Source organism: Myxocyprinus asiaticus, chromosome 8 (genome assembly GCF_019703515.2).
Source record: "Myxocyprinus asiaticus isolate MX2 ecotype Aquarium Trade chromosome 8, UBuf_Myxa_2, whole genome shotgun sequence".
NCBI lineage: Eukaryota > Metazoa > Chordata > Actinopteri > Cypriniformes > Catostomidae > Myxocyprinus > Myxocyprinus asiaticus.
Genome location: NC_059351.1, coordinates 6,455,627 through 6,477,494, shown reverse-complemented (window position 1 = coordinate 6,477,494; position 21,868 = coordinate 6,455,627). Strand labels below are relative to the sequence as shown.

At 36.9% G+C, this 21,868-nt stretch overlaps 1 protein-coding gene across 1 annotated transcript in view; it reads right to left on the bottom strand.

The window, feature by feature from the left end:
- Window positions 1-9,749: 9,749 nt before the first annotated feature.
- Window positions 9,750-21,868, bottom strand: part of LOC127445502 (melatonin receptor type 1A-A) — a 67,193-nt gene continuing 55,074 nt past the window's right edge. The window contains exon 2 of the mRNA XM_051705630.1: window positions 9,750-13,629. Coding sequence (XP_051561590.1) covers window positions 12,761-13,629 — 869 coding nt within the window. The 3' untranslated portion in view covers window positions 9,750-12,760. The remainder of the gene's footprint in view (window positions 13,630-21,868) is intronic.

The window sequence follows — 21,868 nt, the reverse complement described above, 5'->3', positions numbered from 1 at the left end:
CTCCCCTGGTGGGTGGCAGCAGCGAGGACTCCACGACAGCACATCCCTCATCACTCCCGGGTTTCGTCACCAATGTAAAAGGTCCAGGATGGGCAAGGAGGAGGTGGGAACCAGCAGGACAGTCAACATAACTTTTATGAACATAACTGAACGCACACGCACACACACAGCGGCTGCATGTGACTCTCTCTCGAACTGGCGCCTCCAGCTCAGCTTTATCCCCCTCCCGGCTGATTAGCACGATTCAGGGCCAGGCGTGTATCCTCGTCACATAACAATAACAGAAAAATACAACGTTATTGGTGTACACTTGATTTCCATTTGTATGGACTTTGCCCTATGTGGAAAACAAATGAGGGGTACGGGAGCGGTCGGGAAGAAAACCACTGTGGGCAGAGAGCGGGTGAACATTGAGTAAAATTCAGCAGGAGTGTTCAGGTACGGGATAGGAATTTGCGGGAGCGGGATGGTAAACCTCTTCTCCCAACTCTAAACCTTAAATCTAAACCTAACTTATAGTGTCATAAAACCAAATGCTGAAGCAACCACGTCATTTTGTGTTGCTTCTATGAGCCTTTCAGCTCAAGTGTCGAGTCGTGTGCTCTTCGGGATCTGTACTCGAGTCCTTTGCGTTGCAGGTGCAATACTCTATCAGTTAGGGATGGCGGATCGATGCTAAAGTGTTGATACTTCCGATACTGATGTGGTATCAAGAATATCGATCCTCACATAAAGATATAGGTTCTGAAATGTTTTTTTAACAAGTGATCTTATTATTTAGATTGCATGAATATTTATGCATCTCATAAGCTTCGAGGTGGAAAAATTATTATATGAGCGAATTGTTGCATGGCACCGGAACTATTTTTAATTCGGCTCATCTAAAAATGCTAAAATACACTAGCAGTCAGACAGTGCTCACCCTTTCAGTCATAGCACTCATTCAATGAGGGAGCAGTGCTTTCCTGAGGTAATGACAGAAAAACAGCATCCGGAGTTATTCACACTAAGTAATGACAAACCTAGACGTGACATGTATTATAATTGGCTTGTTTGACCATTTTTACAGGTTTATTTAAATTCAGAGTTGTTAAAACATTGATAATTATCTGTAATCCTCGTTAATAAATGATACCGTTATGAAAACTTACCATGGATTTGCTGTAGTAATATTGTATTAACCATGACTAGTAACCACGATTGAAGTTTTTGATACAATTAACCATGGTTTTACTACAGCATTACTGTAGTACCCATATGGTAACTTGGTTTTAGTAACCATATAATAATATCTATGGTTAATTTTAAGGTTTTATATATGGCTTATACTAACTAATTTTTAAAGGGTAAACAAAGCAGCCGAATAATTTTCTGTTTAGGCCCATATATATATATATATATATATATATATATATATATATATATATATATATATATATATATATATAAGTAATAATAAATTACAAATTTTATCCAAAGAATTCATAAAAATTCTATTTAATAGAGGTAACGGTATTGGTATCAATATCGGCGATATTGGCCTAAAAGTACTTGGTATCGTATCAAAAAGAAAATAAGTGGTATCGCCCATCCCTACTATCATTTGAGTTACTGTGCAAATTGATTGGATTTAAATAAGCTTATAAATGTATTTGATTATGTAATGCAAATGTTAAAATGTATCGCCTTACAAATCATGCACTATAGTTAATTTGTTTTTAATGTCATAAGTAGTGTCATTTCTAATGCTCACACTTATTTGAGTGTGTGCTCTGCTACTTCTTTTACACTGAAATGGACACATAATCAAATTAAAATTGTGATATGTCCTAGTGTGATTATTAAACTGCCAATGAATGCGGTTTAATTAAATATACAGTCTGCATGTGCTACGCGCTTCAAAGTGAATGTATGAAACTGCTCATAAACAAACACCACATTTAATGAGCATTGCACGCTGTGCTTGTTGTAGTAGATGACAGAAGAGAGCGCTCATTCACTGTGACGTGCACAGCGCCTGCAGACTATGTAATTATATAATGAAATTGCAGCATTTTGCGATTTAATAATCACACTGGGCCATATAAACATTGTCTTATCCGGAAGTGTGAAACATTTTACGTTGTAAAATATACCAAAGTATTGTGTTCAATAGCCTTTTTATTTATTTTTTTTTTTTCAAAATTGGTATCGAGAATCGTGACATTTTACTGGTATTGGTATACTGACTACTGAAATTTTAGTATTGTAACAACCATTGTCATAAGATACCATTGTGTTAGGAACAGGGCAAAAACGAAGTGTTCATTAACTGATAATCTGACATTTTACTCGGAATTTGTGCGAAAGTGAATAAAAGTCATTGTTGTTGTAGCGCATCTACTGTTTATTTTACCAGGAAACTGATGCAATAGTAAAGGTATTGTGATAACTGCCCTGTCTGTCATTGGTTCCAGGTTGTCCTAAAAAGTATATATATTTTTAAAAAGGACAAAATAGATTTTTTTTGTAGAAGAGAGTTTTGCAGGATTAGGATGGCAACCCATAAGATATCCAGTAGATGAAAATGCTACCCCCAGGGTTGAAAAAAGAATCTAGTATGTATGTGTTCTCTAGTGCCAAAGCTTGGTTGTGCAGAACATCTGGGGTCGGTTGCTTAGACGCAGAAAAACAGAACTGGGTCAAATAACTCTTGCACAGGTGATTCTCCATTTAAAATCCTTTGCAGTCTAGGAATAGTCTTAATCTGTGTCTGGGAGGCCAGGCTTTATAGGCTCATCTGCAAATCACCTCAAATTAAATGGACTATTTCTGAATCAGTTCTGATATCATCATGTTATGACAGATAGAGGCTGAACCCTAGTCAGACTGTGTCCTTTTCTAAAATAGCCCATATACTGCGTACAAGAAATGCAGATTAATTGATCTTCAAATTGACATTCACAAATAATTCCAGACACTGTGTAAATTACAGTCTTCACAAAATGTAACACCTCTCAAGTACCAACCATAATCACTCCTGGGCAGGTCAGAGTAAATCACCCCTCCTGCCACACAACACATGTGGTTATGAATCTCTTGGTAGCAGAGGGTGATAAAGGCTTGGGAAAAGTACAGATTAGTGCATAATTCTGTTAGAGGGCAGTGTAAAATCCTGTCATTTTTATGTTGCTCATTCGTTCTCTCATGCACTCATTCATTCAGTAAGGTTGGATTAAACAGAGAGTGATGTCACCACACCGTGTCATGTTTCTCTCTCGGGAGCAGCGGTGGTGGGCGTTCAAGTGGAACTGTTGTATAAGCTTCAATCTAATACTGTACTTTAATACTTGTGTTTTTACCATTTTACACTGTATTATTGGTGTCATTTATGCTATTCTGTGATAGTCTTGTTCTATCAGTCCTCCATTATCCATGCATTTATCATAAGAGCCTTTTTCCCAAAAAAGACTTGAGGTGCATTCAAGCTATACATTTTATCAGTCCATGCGTTTCCTGGGAATCTAACCCATGACCTTGGCAGTGCTAAGACCAGTGAAAGGGATAATTAGTCAAAAATGAAAATTCTGTCATTATTTACTCGCCCTTGTGTCGTTCCAAACCCCTTTGGCTTTCTTCTGAAGAACACAAAAGAATATATTATAAAGAATTTACATTTATTTACTGATTTAACTATAAAAGCAGTTGATAGTGAATCACTTGATGAACTGACAAAAATGTAATTAGTTACAGTATTCACTATAAAATTAAATAATTATAAACTCACGTAAACAGCACAATAAGGCAACACATCAACAACCTCAAACCTCATTGTTTTTTACGTGTCACGTGACCAAATGTCATGACATCATGACACAAGGACCAATGAGGTTTGATGTTATCTAAATTTGATCAACAAGCACTTATGGCATGGAAGTTATGCTATGTGCTATCCCTTACAAAGACGTAACTCACTGCTGAACCACCGTAGTATGATGCATCATTAGAGAATCTAACTAGCTAGTCACGACTGTTCCCTGAAACTCTAGTAACTATGTCGCAAATCCATTGTTCGAACCACATTGGTTCAACAATGTGGAGGTGTTGTTAATGACGTTACTCAGGGGATGGAGTAATAACTTCTGCAGAGATTGAATGGAATTCAAATTATAACAGCTCATTTACATGAATAGAAAGAACCATTTATTGTGAAAAAAAACTGCTTAAGACACTAAATAGACATTTAGGTTTATATGCATTTTGTAAGTGCTGTACTCTTTACTACAGTATACAAGCGTTTCGTCAGTAAGCAGCTCCACAGCAACGTAATTTCACCGTGACACTGCTAAATAACGAACATGGCATCTGATGACTACTTCCCTATTTTTTGTTCTCCGTTGTTTCACTCTATTTTCATATGTCCCTCTGTTGCTGGTGTGTTTTTTTGTTTTTTGTTTTCATCGCAACCTGTCGCGCATTGAGCTGCAATAGTGGGGTTTCCTTCTTACCTTACCCAGGGCACTTGAGCACATATGCGCACTTTTCCAAAACCTATAAGAACGCCACTTTTATTCTTGACACAATGAGAGAATTAGAATGAAATATATATAGAGTACAAGATACATACTGGGTCTGGCAAATGGGGCTCTGGTGAAGTTGTGTTGTGCTGCATTGTAACAAACATTTGATTTTCAACTAGCTTTTCAGTGACAGAGAAGTTAAAACCCTTCACCATCTGAATTTAAATACAAAATATAATATCCCATTTGATGACCAGAAATACTCATTTTTAAACATGTGTTTTAGTTAGTGCTTTTCTAATACACTGTGAATTCATCCAGTTGTTTAACATATGGCAATGAGCACAGAATAGGTGATACTTGTGACTTGGTACATCACAGTAGCATTGGAATGCCAGATCAAAATGTAAGCAATTATTGTGTGAATCATTACTTCATTATCAATTACCAGAATAATGTCATTAATACATTAAATAAGTGTGATTATGAATCCTATGTATGGAATGAAATACCAACCTTTATTGTTTTGCAGTGTTGACCCACCTTCACATACACTACAACAGTCAAGTAACTAATGTTGGCTATGTAAAGATTTTTCTCAATACTGTTGCACTATTACTGTCACAAATCATTGATGAATCATTCATGTTTACCTAGTTAATTTACATGATTAGTAGCCACCAAGGTGTTTTTATCCATTCCTCAGGTGCATCAGTAGCAAGTGTGTTAATTACTCTCCTAATAAAAACAGTATCTATGTGTGTTTCAAACACTCAACAATAGCGGCTTTACAAAGAATCCTACAGCTTGAGCACAGAAGGTGATGCAAAAGTCAGGCAGTGTATATAAATACCTACATAAGGACAAATTTCACCCCACTTGACTCTCTATCAGATGACGACATCATAAGAAAATTCTGGGTTCCAAAGACCAAGATTCTTAAATTGCTGCAGGTTGTGAAACCACACCTTCAGACGGCAACAAGAAGAAACTACACCTTAAGTCCAGCAGTGCAGTTCTTAGCTGCACTACACTATTATGCTGTGGGAAGTTTTATGGAGGTGGTTGGTGATGGCCTGTGGCTCAGCAAGTCTTGGTTATGCTGTGACAGCAGTAACACCTTTGCTGCTACAGCTTATGAACACCACACTGACATTCCCCCAATCTCCTCAAGAAATCCAGCTGGCCAATCAACAGTTCCATAATATTGCCTACATCCCAAGAGTGATTGGTGTCATCGATGGCACCCTGATCCAAGTGGCAAGTCCCATGGTGAATGAGTCCTTGCACCTTTGAAGGAAGGGCTATGCAGCCATTAATGTTCAAGTAGTGTGTGATTACCAGGGGTCTTCACTGACATTGTGGCAAAATGGCCTGGAAGCACACATGAATCTTTTATGTGCGCCAATTCAGCAATTTGCCAGGTGGTTGAAGAGGGTGGCTTTGGTGACAGCTGGCTGTTGGGAGACATTAGATATCCTCTTTGCCCATACCTCTTGACACATATGCAGCATCCAGCCACCATTGCAGAGGAGAGGTTCAATCAGGCCCATGGAAGAAAACGCTTTATATGAGAGAGGTGGAAACAACATTTTCGCTGCATAAGCAAGTCCAGTAGTGGTCTGAAGCTGAAGCCCTCCAAAATCTGTGCTGTTGTAGTGGTTATTGCAATTCTCTATAACATTGCAGTATCCAATTTTTTTTTTTTTTTTTTTTTTTTTGTGGGGGGGGGGATGAAGATGCTGCTACTGATGACGATGATCCTCTAAACCCACATCAAGGCAGAATGCATCCTGCAGGAGCAGAAGTCTATGATTTTAATTCAGAATATGTTTGGTTACTTTATTCTTTTTAAATATAGTTTGGTTACTGTATTTTCTATTATTTCATCTGACTGACATAAATTGTGTTAATAAACATTTTGTGTAATTGCCTACCTTGGTCTATGTTTTGTTGTAACAAAGATTTTCGCTTGTAAATAATAAAATAACTCACCTTTTCTACGTGGAAACAAAGCCAATCCTGCATTCCAAACAGCATAAATAATGCCTTCGAAGGCACTTCGAAGGGAGAACAATTGTGACAGTCATGCTGGAAGATCGTTTCAAGCTGAATTTCCAATAAAAATAACTTTGAGCACCACAACTTCAAGCCTTTCAAAGCTCTTAAAGTGGATGGTGAAATATTTGAAAGGAATAGGGCATAGGGGTGATAACTCTGAATAGAACACACCCCAGGCGCAGCGAAATCAATGACGTCGGCAACGCAAACTAACAAGGAACTATGCTTCTAACCACAGGAGAGCTGTAGTTCGACGACATGATTTTGCGACACAGTTTGCGAATGTTCGTTGGAACAACGGTTTCGGGAAACACCAAATCGTTGAACTATGTTGATAATGATGGAACTTGCGACCATAGTTGGCTAACGATAGTTTTGGGAAATGTACCCCAGTTACTTTCCTATGAAGACTTTATGCGTAAATGGTCGTTTCCTATTAAGTTTAAAGGTGCCATATGTAAACATTTTCATGTAATATTTTTTTTTGCCAATGTGTGAATGGTTTGTAATGCAACTTAAAAAATGAGCCCTTCCTGGACTTCCTAGGTTGTCTATTAAAGCCTGTAGACTGATTTTTCCGCTGTTCAACAGCAAAAACAAACTGCAACACTAGGTAACGTTATCTTAGAGATGGAATCCAGCAAACGTCCGGCTCCCAGCACCACACCGACTCCTACACAAGAAAAAAAAAAAAAAAAAAAACATTTATCTACTGAATCCCATCTGGCTAAGTGGGAACGTGATCGTGGTCGAGTGAAAACTAGAGTGAACATCGGCAGGGCATTTGATTCCTGGAGGGACCTTCGTTGAGTTTTGGGGTTCAAAACCAACCTTGAATTATTGGAATTATTGGACAGGTAAGCTTACATAACTGCAAAGCATGTGAAATATAGTGCCATAAGGATTGATCTGTGTAATTTTAGCTAACATGATCTTACCTGCTTATGCTGATGAATTGCAAGCTACCTTGCTTCGTGACTTTCAAATAATTTCAACAATCTTCTCTTTATACTAAAAGTCAGGTATGCTGATTCACAGTGACTGACATAAACAGTGTTAATCTGTAATTATTCAGCAAGGTAAACTACAATAACACATGAAATGAATACTAGACAATGATCAAGATATAATGCAAAAAGACCCATTCATTAGTGTAATGTAACTTGGTTATACAGAAAATATATACATTCTATTATTATAAAACAATAGCGCATCGATTTATCAAAATGACAGTTGTGATGGAATCACATCAATACTGAATTGTGTCAACATATTTATAATGTACATGTGAATGTCTATTTTATAAACAGCTACTGTCATCATCCACCAAATTTAGCTAACAGCTATTGATAAAGCTGGCTAGCTAGCTAACTCCGACATATGCTATCGTATAAATGCAGTCAATGTATCATGCAAAGAAAAATGATTACTTCAAACTACAGTCTCGCATAGTCAGACCTATATCCACACTTTGTTTTAGCCCTGTTCCAGCACTGGAGAGTCAAATATAATATACAGTCTCAAAGTTTGTAGTAAAACAATCATAAGTAATTTTAATTATGCTACCTCATCTGTCAGCATGATGCCGGTGAATCACGTTCAGCCTCTTTGTACATTACATCATTGTTTTGGTTGATGCTCGCTCGCATCCCTATGGAGTGTGTATTCTGCAGTTCACTTAACGACCACAGTTGTCATTAATAACAAGGGTTTCTGAATCTTACATACTGCAACTTTAAAGAATATTATTCAGTAATAAAGGCCATTCCTTCAGGTCTGCTAATGTTAATGATAAGTCATATGCAATCTCTTAATGTTTGCAAAACTGAACCTTTACTTTATATAAATGGTGTGGATATTAGTAGCAAAAAGTGCATGGATAAACACATTAGAGAACATCTTTATAGGAAAAGATTGAATAAACCTCGAGGAAAATCATATTAGAATTCTCTATTCCCAGAGGCTATATGAAAAAAAGCTTGGTCACTCCCTTCTCTTTTCTGCATCACAAATAAGATTCGGGAAATACATTTAAAGATTCTTCACAATATATAAACTACCGGTCTGAAATGTTTCTCATGATCTTAAAAATCATTTGATCTGAAGGCGTATGCCTAAATGTTTGAAATGAGTTTTGTAGACAAAAACATAATTGTGCCACCATATTAATTTATTTCATTATAAAACTAAACTTTTAATACAAAATAAAAAAAAGGTTTTGAAATTGATGACTTGGACCAAATAATAAAGAAAAGCAGCCAATAAGTGCCCAACATAGATGGGAACTCCTTCAATACTGTTTAAAAAGCATCCCAGGGTGATACCTCAAGAAGTTGGTTGAGAAAATGTCAAGAGTACATTTCTGCAAATTCTAGGCAAAGGGTGACTACTTTGAAGATGCTAAAATATAACACAGTTTTGATTTATTTTGGATTTTGTTTAGTCACATCATAATTCCCATAGTTCCATTTATGTTATTCCATAGTTTTGATGACTTTACTATTATTCTAAATGTGAAAAAAACAAAAACAAAAAAAAAAAACAAACAAAAAAAAACAATTATAATAAAGAATGAGTAAGTGTTTCAAAACTTTTGACCGGTAGTGTATGTCTGCAATCACATATTATCAAAATTTTCTGACATTGATGAAAGTTGTTTGTTTTGTATAGAACAACTGTACATCTTTTTTTATTTTATTTTATTTATTTATTTTTTTTACTGCTGTTATTCTAAGATAATTTGGGAAAAAAAATAAAAATATCTGATTATGTTCAACAGGCATCTGGCCATGCTCTTGATATAAGTTGCAAAGACATCTTTACCTATTGTGTACCTGTAAATGTCATTGTGAACCTTATGATTCTGTTCTGTAAATTGCATATACACAAAAGCAGAATTGGTAATTCTAAACCATGTTTTTAAGGTTTTTACAATTGATTTCCTTATGTTTATTGAGTCTCTTACTTTTATTGATACCAGAATATCTCAGTTGCTAAGATAATTGGAAATCAAGGTTTTAAACTGCTGTCATCTTTTTTTTTTTTTTTTACATACAGTATGTGTAAGCCTTATCTGGATGTACATCATATCTTATTTGGATGTCTTGTTTGTATCTATATTGTTCTGCATTTGTATTGTTCAGCAATTAAAAAAAAAGAATAATTATGTTATTGACATGTTGCCATATTTTATTTTATTTTTTATTTCATTTCAGTCCCATCAGAAGTCTTGGAATATGCCACACAAGTCACATTGAATACTTTAATGAAACGTTTGGGTGCTTTTTTAAGCTTTAAAGTAAGTCTTTATGAACTGAAATTGTATGAACTGTAAATAATCAATTGCAACATTCTTTAAAAATGTTCCTTTTGTGTTCTGCAGAAGAAAGTCATATAGGTTTGGAACGACATGGACGGAATTTACATTTTGAGGTGAACTAAGTTACAGGAAAAGACTCCCATGACATTTATCTGTGTGAAATTACACAAAACATAATTCTGCAGAAATTCATATGTAGTGTTTTTAATCTTCAAACTTTTTTTTTTTTTTTTTTTTTTTTATCAGTTTGCATATGAATATGTCATTAAATCCATGCATACAAAGAGTGGAGAGAAAGAGACAGATAAAGACAATAAGTGAGGGAGAGAAAATAGCCAAAGGCTTAAAAAAAACAGACAAGAGGCAAAAAGAGATTAAGAGAGTTAAAAAGGGTCATAGGAGGTGAGGACGAAGGACAAAGAGACCATTGAGAGGAGAGGAATCTTTCAAACATATTTGCAGGTTTTGTGGTACAGCAGCAATCCAGGTGTATTGCTTCCTCAAATGGAGAGTAACAGTGTCAAACCGGATGAGGTACTTTCAAAGCAGTAAATGCCTAACGAACTCTTTTGGTAGTGTATTTTGTAATGTTTTGGTTCACATTTTTGACCAGGCATTGTAGAGATAAGCTGATGTTCATGGCATAATTTTGATAACATTATTCTTTTTTCACTGAATGATCAACCTCAGTGAAACACTCAATATATCTTTATATACAGTAATATATAATTAATATCTTCTTATATGCGATTTTGTTCTGTTCAGACATAGATAATTAATATAAAATCATTACACAAAGTATGTATTACATATATTTCTTGATATGATTACTGTAAACACTCAAAGGACTATTCCAGGTTCAATACAAGTTAAGCTCAATAGACAGCATTTGTGGCATAATAATGACCACCACAAAAATAAATGTTGACTTGCCCCTCCTTTTCTTTAAAAAAAAAAAAAGCAAAAATCTAGGTTACAGTGAGGCACTTACAATGGAAGTGAATGGGGGCCAATATTTTAACATTAACCCCCTGAGACCCCAGCATTTTCCTTTTTTGATCTGTAACTAGTAGCACCTAATAAACAAGCCAAAAATATAAAAATTTCTAGAGCAAATAGTTTTCCTAATATGTTCCACATATGTGAACAGCTGGACTAAGTTGTGAAATGCTAAATGATACCAATCTATAAAAAGTCAGATTTTTTTCATCAAATAGTTTGTGTCCAGGAGTGTTGGTTATTCATGTTTTTGAGATGTTATAGACATTACAGCTGATTTTCTATAAAGCTGAATAAATAATTCTGATTAAAAGTAATGGCCATCATCATCAAATCACTTCCAACTGTGTTAAAATAAAATTTTGCATTACAAAATTCTGAATCTATGTACTGATTATCATTGTCCCATGTCTGCCAAACATGTTGAGTGGTCCAAACATCATCTGCAGTCTGAAACTGAACTTTTGGTCGAATTTTAGGATTGAATGCACTTGAATGCTACCATACAAAGCTATAGGATGCACCCTTGCTCCCTATTTAGTGTATGACTTAACCTCCAGTGTGATGTCGGTCTCAGAAAGTACCTTATTTTCATCCTAACTCCATATAAAGCCTCTGAAAGCAAGATTTTTCAGTTTTTGAATGAACACATTTATTCTCAGTGTGAAAATGCATAGTCGATATATAGTAATGCATTTACTAATGTTAATGAATAGAACTGTATTGTACTATGATAACAAAATTAAATTACAATATTTATATAAAAATGAAGCAAAATGACCCACAGATGTGTTATAGTTGAAAATTATTAAAAATAACTTACATGTTTTTATATTTTTTGAGGGAATAAGGTCCCATTTTCCACATTTGTGGACATAATTTTTATCAGCGCGAAAAATTTATGGATTTTTTAAAGTCGCCTATCAAACGAAACTACAGACGCTACTCTTTACAACCAAACAGTTTTAATTCAAAAAACGTACAGACGTACACTTTTGTTGGCACTGTGCCCATAGGAGAGCTTCACAGAAATCGACGTCACGCTGTTGTGTAACGTGATGCGGTGCGCCAGACGTTTAACCCTTAAATGACAGTGTAGATTCTTGTGAAGAGTATTCAGTCAGTTTTAATTCATTTAAATTATGCGTTGCGTACAGCGAAGCCAAAATAAAAAGTCCACACATGTGGTCGCGGGGTCGCACAAGGTTAATATACTCACTATTTAATTAGTTAAGCCATAAGACATAAACAATATGCATGTTAACATGAGTTTAGTGTGATAAAATCACTTACTAACCTTTTCTGTGTAAAGTTTGCAAATTCGTTGCCACGACAATATAATGTCAACAAACCCTTAAACCCTAATATGACTGTAAAAATTACAATTTAAAAAACTCTACATCTCAAATAATTTATGTGTTAAGCTTCACTTTTCTGCCTTTTAAATCCTCCAAAAATAAAGCCTCATTCACTTTCATTGTAAGTGCTTCACTATAACTTCGATTTTTGCTTTTTTTTTTTTTTTAAAGGATGGACAATTCAAAATTAATTTTGTCGTAATCAATATTATCCCACAAATGCTGTCGACTGAGCTTAACTTGTATTGAGCATGGAATATTCATTTAAACAAGAGAAATTCATACATAGTTACATTTCACCAACAATGAAAAAAATAATAATGTGTTTTATAAAAAATATCGTAATGATAATTTCCTGTTTGTTTTGATTGTGTTGAGGCAACAGATCACAGTTTCAGGAATAGATACTCTCTGGCAACATATTTGGTAAAGTCTTATCAGATTCCTTAGAAATGTTTGCATGGTTCATATTGTTGTGTTCTCTTCACCACTGAAACATATTCACACTTATAAATGCACACCGTTCACACAGAGTCCACCTTGACCTGATTGTTGTTGGTCATGAGTGGCGAGGGTTTGCTCTTTAGTCTCTCTTGTGCCTCATTAGAACTTTCTGGAAAGAAGATCCTCGCAGTACATACCGACACAACGATGCGCTTGTACTCGCGTCGAAAGTTCTGATTCAACACTCCATAGACTATTGCGTTGAGGCAACTGTTAAAGTATGCCATGAAATAACTTGCCACAAAGAGCCATTCTGGTATTAGAGGAACTACATGCTCTGGAGAAATCGCTACTGCCAGTCCAATGAAGTTTAAAGGTGCCCAGCAGACAGCAAAGAGCACAAATACGACAAACATTGTGACAAAGTTTCGTACATCATGAGGTGTGAGCTTAGGGCGATTGTCCGGCTTGACGCGTTGTCTCACCTGTATGACCAGAACCCAGATTCGCAGGTAACAGTAGGTAACGATCATAATGGGAAGAATAAAGTGGAAGAAGACTACGGCGATGGTGTATGCCGAGCTCGCCGACTGTTCAAACGTACATGAGTAAACCCGCGGATCATACTGCAGTGAGCCTACAAACAAGTTGGGCACAATGGCAAGCACTGTTAACGCCCAGATCAGCAGGACGTAGCACACTGAGTTTTTGTCGCTGTAGAGCTTGTCATACTTCAGGCTGTGGCATATGTAGCAGTAGCGATTAATCGCAATGCCGGTGATGTTAAAAATGGAGCCGATTACACTGACGCCCATCAGGAAGCCACTGATCTGGCAGTGCATGTATCCCAGGTTCCAGCCCTGGTGAAATATGGAGGTGAGGACCAATGGATATGGGTAGATGGCCACCACCAGGTCCGCCACCGCCAAGCTCACCACAAAGATGTTACCTGAGAGACAGAATGAGAGAGAGAGAGAGAGAGAGAGAGAGAGAGAGTTAGCCCTCATGTTGTGACAGGGGTCTCTGAGACCATTTTAATAGCTAAAAAAATCATACATTGAAGTATCAGGTTGATACTTCATGCGTTGTTTCCACACCATTTGACTAATACATTTCCATGATTTTCCCAGTTGTTTGTGATTTACTGGATAAGGATTTACTCATGATGAGCAAATTCTAATGATAAAATGTTTTTGAGTATAACTAGAATAAATTATATTCACTATATAAATATACAATATTCACTACATTCACATCTACATCACTTTTTAAGATTGTATTAATGTCCATGACTTTTCCAGGCCTGGAAATCGCAATTTCAAAATTCCCTGATATTTCCATGCTTTCCATGACCTTGTAAACCCAGTTCATTCCTATTTTAATAATAAGTGTTTAAAAACTAAATTTCAACTTGATAACATGCTTCATCTGTCATCTAGAAAATGTTACATTACTTTTTGGGGTCTTAGAGAGACCAGAAATAAAAGGCAGATGCTATTTGCACCCCAGTGCAAATAGTGGCAGATATCATTTGCACCCCAACCCTGGTGCAAATAATGGTAGATAATAATTGCACCCTGGTGCAAATAGTGTCAGATACTATTTGCACCCATATTAAAATATTAACATACAGTATGGGCATCACCGCAGTGTGTTTATTGTGTTTATTTAGAGTCCCACAGACACACTACATTAAAATCTACACCTAAACCTAACCTTAACCTTCCCGTAGAACCTTGGTTTTACTATAGTAACCAAGGTTTCACCATGGTATTTTTTGTACATTTACAATAACCACAAAATTAACCATGGGTACTATATTATCACCATATTATTGTACTATCACCATGGTTAATTGCATTAAAACTATCGTTTCTGCCACAAAAAAAAAACATGGTTACTACAATATTAGTAATAAAGTGATGCAATCTACACACAAGCGATGCTGAGCTGCGGGAATGAGTGCGATCGACAGACCCCGCCTTCGGATCAAACTCTTCTCTGCACTCCTCGACATTCACCGTGATGAAATCACTGTGATGAAATCAACATTTATATATTTACGTTTATTTATTATTTTAAGTCATATTTAAGGAGAGTGAAAACAGGAAATAGGATGGGAAAAAGAGTGGGACAAAAGGTGGATTTGAACCGCGTTCGCTAGTACAACAGTACACATTCACACAGCGTCTTTACACCCCACACCACTGCAGCAACACCTATTGTTTGGTTTGTCGTATATTTCTGTGGTTCCACCAGACTATTTGGGTGCAAATAGCTGCACAGTGTGGCAGATGCTAATTACACCGGGGTTCAAATAGACACTCTGGAAATAAAATATACGGTGGCCATGGGGTGCACAACACAACCAAATTAGCAAAGCAAATAATATCTGATTCAGGACAAATATGTACAGCATTTATATAAATGTTTCTTTTCTGATAATTCTTTTGTGTTGTGCCTTAATTTAGTTTTGGCTTAATTTTATTGTGTTGTGGCCTATTTCCGTTGTGCTCTGTCTTGTAGAATGGAGTTTAATCACATTTCTAAAAAGCGCATGTCTATTGTGGTAAAAGAGCAATAAAGCTTTAATCATCTCTGACTACTGTTTTGATTAGGTCAGATGAACATTAAAAGAATGTAATGGGAAAATAAAAGGTTAATTTAAAATGTACCATTGTTAGTTTTACACATACTTGATTGGGGTCTCTGGGATTGCAAATATAAAGTAGTCAATCTCAACAAAACAGCAGGACTAAGAAGTATCTATAAAATATCAACTAAAACACACTGAAATGTTTCCTAATGTCAAGGGAACAGCATGTTTACTGGATCTTTCAGGATCCCAATAAAATTTGTATTGCTCCACAAACATGCATAACGTATGCATGAGGCATATGAGCTACTGCAATATGAGCTACTGCACATTCCAAACATTTGCTTCATCAATTCATGGAATGTGTGCTCTTTATAAATGAGAGTGCACATGTGTGTTTATGTATGTCAGAAAGTGCGTATGCAGAGTTATTAATTAGTTCCCCGCGTTCCTCGTGAGCAGGTGTGGTGTGTGGATGGTTAGGCATGGCCTATTGCTGCATTAGGAAATGGCTGCATGAGGAAAAGAACATGGGCAATTCTAATGAATGCACATATCTAATTGCTGCTAGGCACAAGGACTTGATATTGTGTGCAAAGCTGAAATAATTAACTAGCATCGCAATCAAGAGACAAACACTAAAAGCAGTTGCAGCAGAATTGTACTCTGTGTAGTGTCCTCTTCTCTGGAGATTGTGTTCGAAAATATAAGTGAATTGCACTGAAAGGCTGCATGTGTCGCACACATACACACATCCATTCAGTTGAGCTTAATAAATTACTAAAGCACTGAAATGGACTGCTCATTATTTCACAAACAGGGGAAAATCATAAAAGAGATCTCTTTAAAATTATTTTTTTTTCTCTAGATGGAGAGCAGAATATCTGTTCACCAACATACTGTATGCTGTGTTTTGGATGTTGGTGTGCTAGTTTCCACATCAGACTTCTTAACTAGCAACACCTTTTTCATATTGAGTTTCACCAGTTAGGTTTTGCCAGTGAATAACTTGGCTATGCTGGTCTAACAACTAGATTGGCACCAAACCAGCATTAAATCAAATGGAAGATTCTTACTGGTCTAAGCCCATCTTTTCAGCAGGGAATTGATACTTTTGGTTAAGTCTCCTGCTGAAGACACTATAATCTCACAATAGTTAAAGGGATATTTCACCCAAAAATGAAAATTCTCTAATAATTTACTCACCCTCATGCCATCCCAGATGAGTGTGACATTCTTTCTTCTTCAAATGTCTCAAATCTGTAGGACCTTACAATGCAAGTGAATGATGACCAGAAATCAGATGGTCCAAAAAGGACATAAAGGCTGCATAAAAGTAATCTATATGACTCCAGTGGTTGAATTAATGTCTTCTGAAGTGATATGATAGGTGTGGGTGAGAAACAAATCAATATTTAAGTCTTTTTTCGCCCCCGTAAACCTAGCCTTTTACATTCAGCCACCTTCTGGTTGGGGCTGGTCAAAAATTTGTAGTAAATAATTATTTATTACATTTTTTTCTCATGTTTCTCACCCCCACCTATCATATTGCTTCTGAAGACATGGATTTAACATGGGTTAGTTTTATGCTGTGTTTATGCACATTTTGGACCTTCTGAGTTCTCGTCAGCATTCACTTGCATTGTGTGGACCTACAGAGCTGAGATATTCTTCTAAAAATCTTCATTTGTGTTCTACAGACGAAAGAAAGTCATACACATCTGTGATAAATGATAAATGGAGTAAATGATGAGATAATTTTCATTTTTGGGTGAACTATCCCTTTAAGTCTTGAGAGCTATGAAATATTAACTATTGAGCAGCACAATTTTCACAATCACACTGACCACTCACACTCATCAAATTTAACATGTCATCATGCTAATGAGGTTCACTATATCCTCTTTAAAGTTAGTTTTCAGTGAAATCTCTGTAAAATCTTGTTTGCCTTTGAAACAAATCCTGAGAAATCATATGCTGATAAGTCATTTATAGAAATGGGCACATGAAACCGTTCTTTTGTGTCAGCTGTCTCACTGCCCCCTCACAATGTCAGCACGTGTCAGAATTGTTGTCAAAGCGAAAAACAGAAGCTCTAATTCACGCGCAGTGATGGTCTGTCTTGTAGATTAGCTTGTGGTGGCCTTAAGCAAGGCTGTCACTCAAAAATTGCCTAGAGCATGCTGGTGACATGGCATCCACATAGAAGCACACACACACACACGTAACATTCGCACCATTTGCACAAACATCATCCATGCTTTTCAGGAAAATAACCTTGCCTTGTTCTAGAATATCAAAGGTCATTTCTTGGAGGCAGAATACCGGACACTATATAATGTGATGAGCAACAGAGGTGTGGCTTTTAGAGGCTCCGTCTCCATTCAAATGTAAAGCTTAAAGGAATAGTTCCCCCAAAAAATAATGTTATTATTTATTTACCCTTATGTTGCTACAAACCCATATTACTTTCTTTGTAAACATGTGAAGCTATTAATTGCAAATGAGCTCTCATGGCAAATTTCGGCCAGTTTCTCACACAAAGCTCTCATATTACTATCATATGTTCTCATATATCAGAATCAGAATGAGCTTTCTTGCCAAGTATGCTTACACATACAAGGAATTTGCCTTGGTGACAGAAGCTTCCAGTGCACAACAATACAACAACAAGACAGAGATAATAATAAAAAATAGAATACAAATAAAAGTGAATAGAAAATATAAGAATACATAGAAATATATAGAAATACACTATATATATACAGTTGTGCTCAAAAGTTTGCATACCCTTGGAGAATTGGTAATATATGTACCATTTTTAAAGAAAACATGACTGAGCAGGCAAAACACATTTTCTTTTATTTCTTATGGGATTCATATTCAACTGTAGGTTATAATAGAATGGCACAATCATAAAACAAAACATGGCAACAAAGACAAAAATGAGATGACCCCTGTTCAAAAGTCTGCATACCCTTAGTTCTTAATACTGTGTTTTGCCCCCTTTAGCATCAATGACAGTGTGCAGTCTTTTGTAATAGTTGTCTATGAGGCCCCAAATTCTTGCAGGTGGTATAGCTGCCCATTGGTCTTGGCAAAATGCCTCCAGGTCATGCAAAGTCTTTGGTTGTCTTGCATGAACCACACGTTTGAGATCTCCCCAGAGTGGCTCGATGATATTAAGGTCAGGAGACTGTGATGGCCACTCCAGAACCTTCACCTTTTTCTGCTGTAACCACTGGAGGGTCAACTTGGCCTTATGCTTAGGGTCATTGTTGTGCTGGAAAGTCCAAGAGCGTCCCATGCGCAGCTTTCATGCAGAAGAATGCAAATTGTCTGCCAGTATTTTCTGATAACATGCTGCATTCATCTTGCCATCAATTTTCACAAGATTCCCCATGCCTTTAGAGCTCACACACCCCCAAAACATCAGTGAGCCAACACCATGCTTCACAGTGGGGATGGTATTCTTTTCACTATTGGCCTTGTTGACCCCTCTCCAAACATAGCGCTTATGGCTGTGACCATAAAGGTCTATTTTGGTCTCATCACTCCAAATTACAGTGTGCCAGAAGCTGTGAGGCGTGTCAAGGTGTTGTCGGGCATATTGTAACCGGGCTTTTTTGTGGCATTGGTGCAGTAAAGGCTTCTTTCTGGCAACTCAACCATGCAGCTCATTTTTGTTCAAGTATCGTCGTATTGTGCTCCTTGAAACAACCACACCATCTTTTTCCAGAGCAGCCTGTATTTCTCCTGAGGTTACCTGTGGGTTTTTCTTTGTATCCTGAAAAATTCTTCTGGCAGTTGTGGCTGAAATCTTTCTTGGTCTACCTGACCTTGGCTTGGTATCAAGAGATCCCCAAATTTTCCACTTCTTAGTAAATGATTTAACAGTACTGACTGGCATTTTCAAGGCTTTGGATATCTTTTTATGTCCTTTTCCATCTTTATAAATTTCCATTACCTTGTTACGCAGGTCTTTTGACAGTTCTTTTCTGCTCCCCGTGGCTCAGTATCTAGCCTGCTCAGTGCATCCACATGAGAGCTAACAAACTCATTGACTATTTATACACAGACACTAATTGCAATTTAAAAAGCCACAGGTGTGGGAAATTAACCTTTAATTGCCATTTGTAAATATATATATATATATATTTATATATATATATATATATATATTTACAAATACAAATATGTTATATACAGATGCAAAAGGAATGTATGGCAAAAGAGGCAGGATATGTTGGATAAATATAGATAGACTAAGCTGTGTATTGCACATAATTTTTACACAGAGAATTTAGTCTGGAGAACAGCTGGGATGATGGTGTTGAAAGCTGAACTGAAGTCCACAAAAAGGGTCCTTGCATATGTCCCTGGTCTGTCCAGATGTTGCAGGTTATGATGCAATCCCATGTTGACTGCATCATCCACAGACCTTTTGTTCGATAAGCAAATTGAAGGGAATCTAGAAAGGGTCCAGTGATGTCCTTCAGGTGGGCCAACACCGGTCTCTGAAATGACTTCATGACCACAGACGTCAGAGCAATGGTTCTATAGTCATTACATCCTGTGATTTTGGGTTTCTTTGGGACAGGAATGATGGTGGAGCATTTGAAGCAGCAGGGAACTTCACACAGCTCCAGTGATCTATTGAAGATCTGTGTGAAGATGGGGGCCAGCTGGTCAGCACAGGATTTTAGACAAGAGGGTGAAACACCATCTGTGCCCTGTGCTTTCCTTGTCTTTTGTTTCTGGAAGATACGGCACACCTCCTCTTCACAGATCTTAAGTGCAGGTTGAGCAGACATGTAGTCAAAGCAGGCTTATAGTTCTAGCTCTGCTTCACTGGTCCACCTTTTTACAGTCTTAACTACAGGTTTAGCTGATTTTAGTTTATGCCTGTAGGTTGGAAGTAGATGAACCAGACAGTGATCAGAGAGTCCCAAAGCTGCTCTAGGTAGAGAGCGATATGTATCCTTTGTGTTGTGTAGCAATGATCCAGTGTATTACTGTCACTGTTGGGGCAGGTAATGTGCTGTCTGTATTTTGGCAGTTCACAGGTGAGGTTAGCTTTATTAAAATCTCCCATATAATAATAAGTGAGTCTAGGTATTGTTGTTCCGTGTCTGTGATCTGATCAGCAAGCTGTTGCAGCGCTGCGTTCACACACGCTTGTGGAGGAAAATAAACACTCACCAGAATAAACGAGGAAAACTCCCGCAGCAAGTAGAAAGGCTTACAGTTGATAAAGAGTGCTTCAAAATTAGGACAGCACATCTTCTGTAACGTTATTACATCTGTACACCAACTTTCATTGATGTAAAAGCGTGTTCCACCGCCTTTTGCTTTCCCCATTAACTCCGCAATGCGATCCGCTCTGAACAGCTGAAAGCCCGGCAGAGATAACGCGCTGTCTGGAATGGCTTCACTCAGCCAGGTTTCTGTGAAGCACAAGGCAGCAGAGTTTGAAAAGTCCTTGTTTATATGGGTGAGGAGATGAAGTTCATCCATTTTGTTAGGGAAAGAGCTGAGATTTGGAGAGCTCCACACAGAGGCTGCCATCAGTGGCTCCATCTTTAAATCTTTTTAAAGATTTTAAACAGCATTGTTTATCAGTTGGGTTGCTAGGAGACATCTCTAATGAGAGTCAAACCCCTGCTAAGCTAACGGGAGTGTTGCAGTTTTGTTTCCTTAAATGTCATCTTCTGAATAACGGGGAATGGAATGCATTTATGGTCGGAGATATCAAGTAGGATTATCCCACATCCAACTTGAATGGGACGCAGCATAACCGTGTACCCTGACAAAATTAAATTTATTGCAAGTAACATTTAAATCGCAAATATTATTAGATAGATTTTTCCAGGTATTATTGACTTCCTTGGTAGATTCATATGAAAAATTATGATTTCTGAATGTCTGTTCGGGGAAGACGTTCATTTCACAAAACAGTCATGCTGCAGTTAAAATTAGGCTTGCTTGAGCATTAAGTATCGTTTCAAGTTCTGGCTTTTGTGCGTGGACGTGTTTTTAAAATGTCAGTTGGTATTAATAGTTAGCTGCGACATAATGTATGATGCCCAAAGGCATAGGGTGTCATATTCATTGTGAAACCGTTTTCTTAATGGCATGAATCACACTGAAGGCCTAGACTTAAAATGCACGGCCCGCCACTGAGTTTTATGATACTTACATGGTGCTTTGCATTCTTTCTGAAGCTTGAAATCTCCCATTGCCATCCATTGTAACAGCAAGGAACAGAGTGATCATTCTTAAAAAGTTCTCTTTTTATGTTCCACCGAAGACAGAAAAGTGGTCAGATATCAGTGTTGGGTGTAATCAAATTACTTGAGTAATTTACACAAAAAGTTGTGTAATGTATTATATTTTAAATTCTTGGAATCAGATTCCAGTTACTGATTTTCAATTAAGTTAACCCCACATATTTCTAAAATAAAATTATTTGTTTATAAGACATTTAAAACATGAATTATGGTAAAATCTAGAGTGGTGCTGAGAGTATGACTTGCGATAATGAACAAGGCAGTATAAAGACATTTGTTTCTGTGAAAAGTGTTTTTAGAAA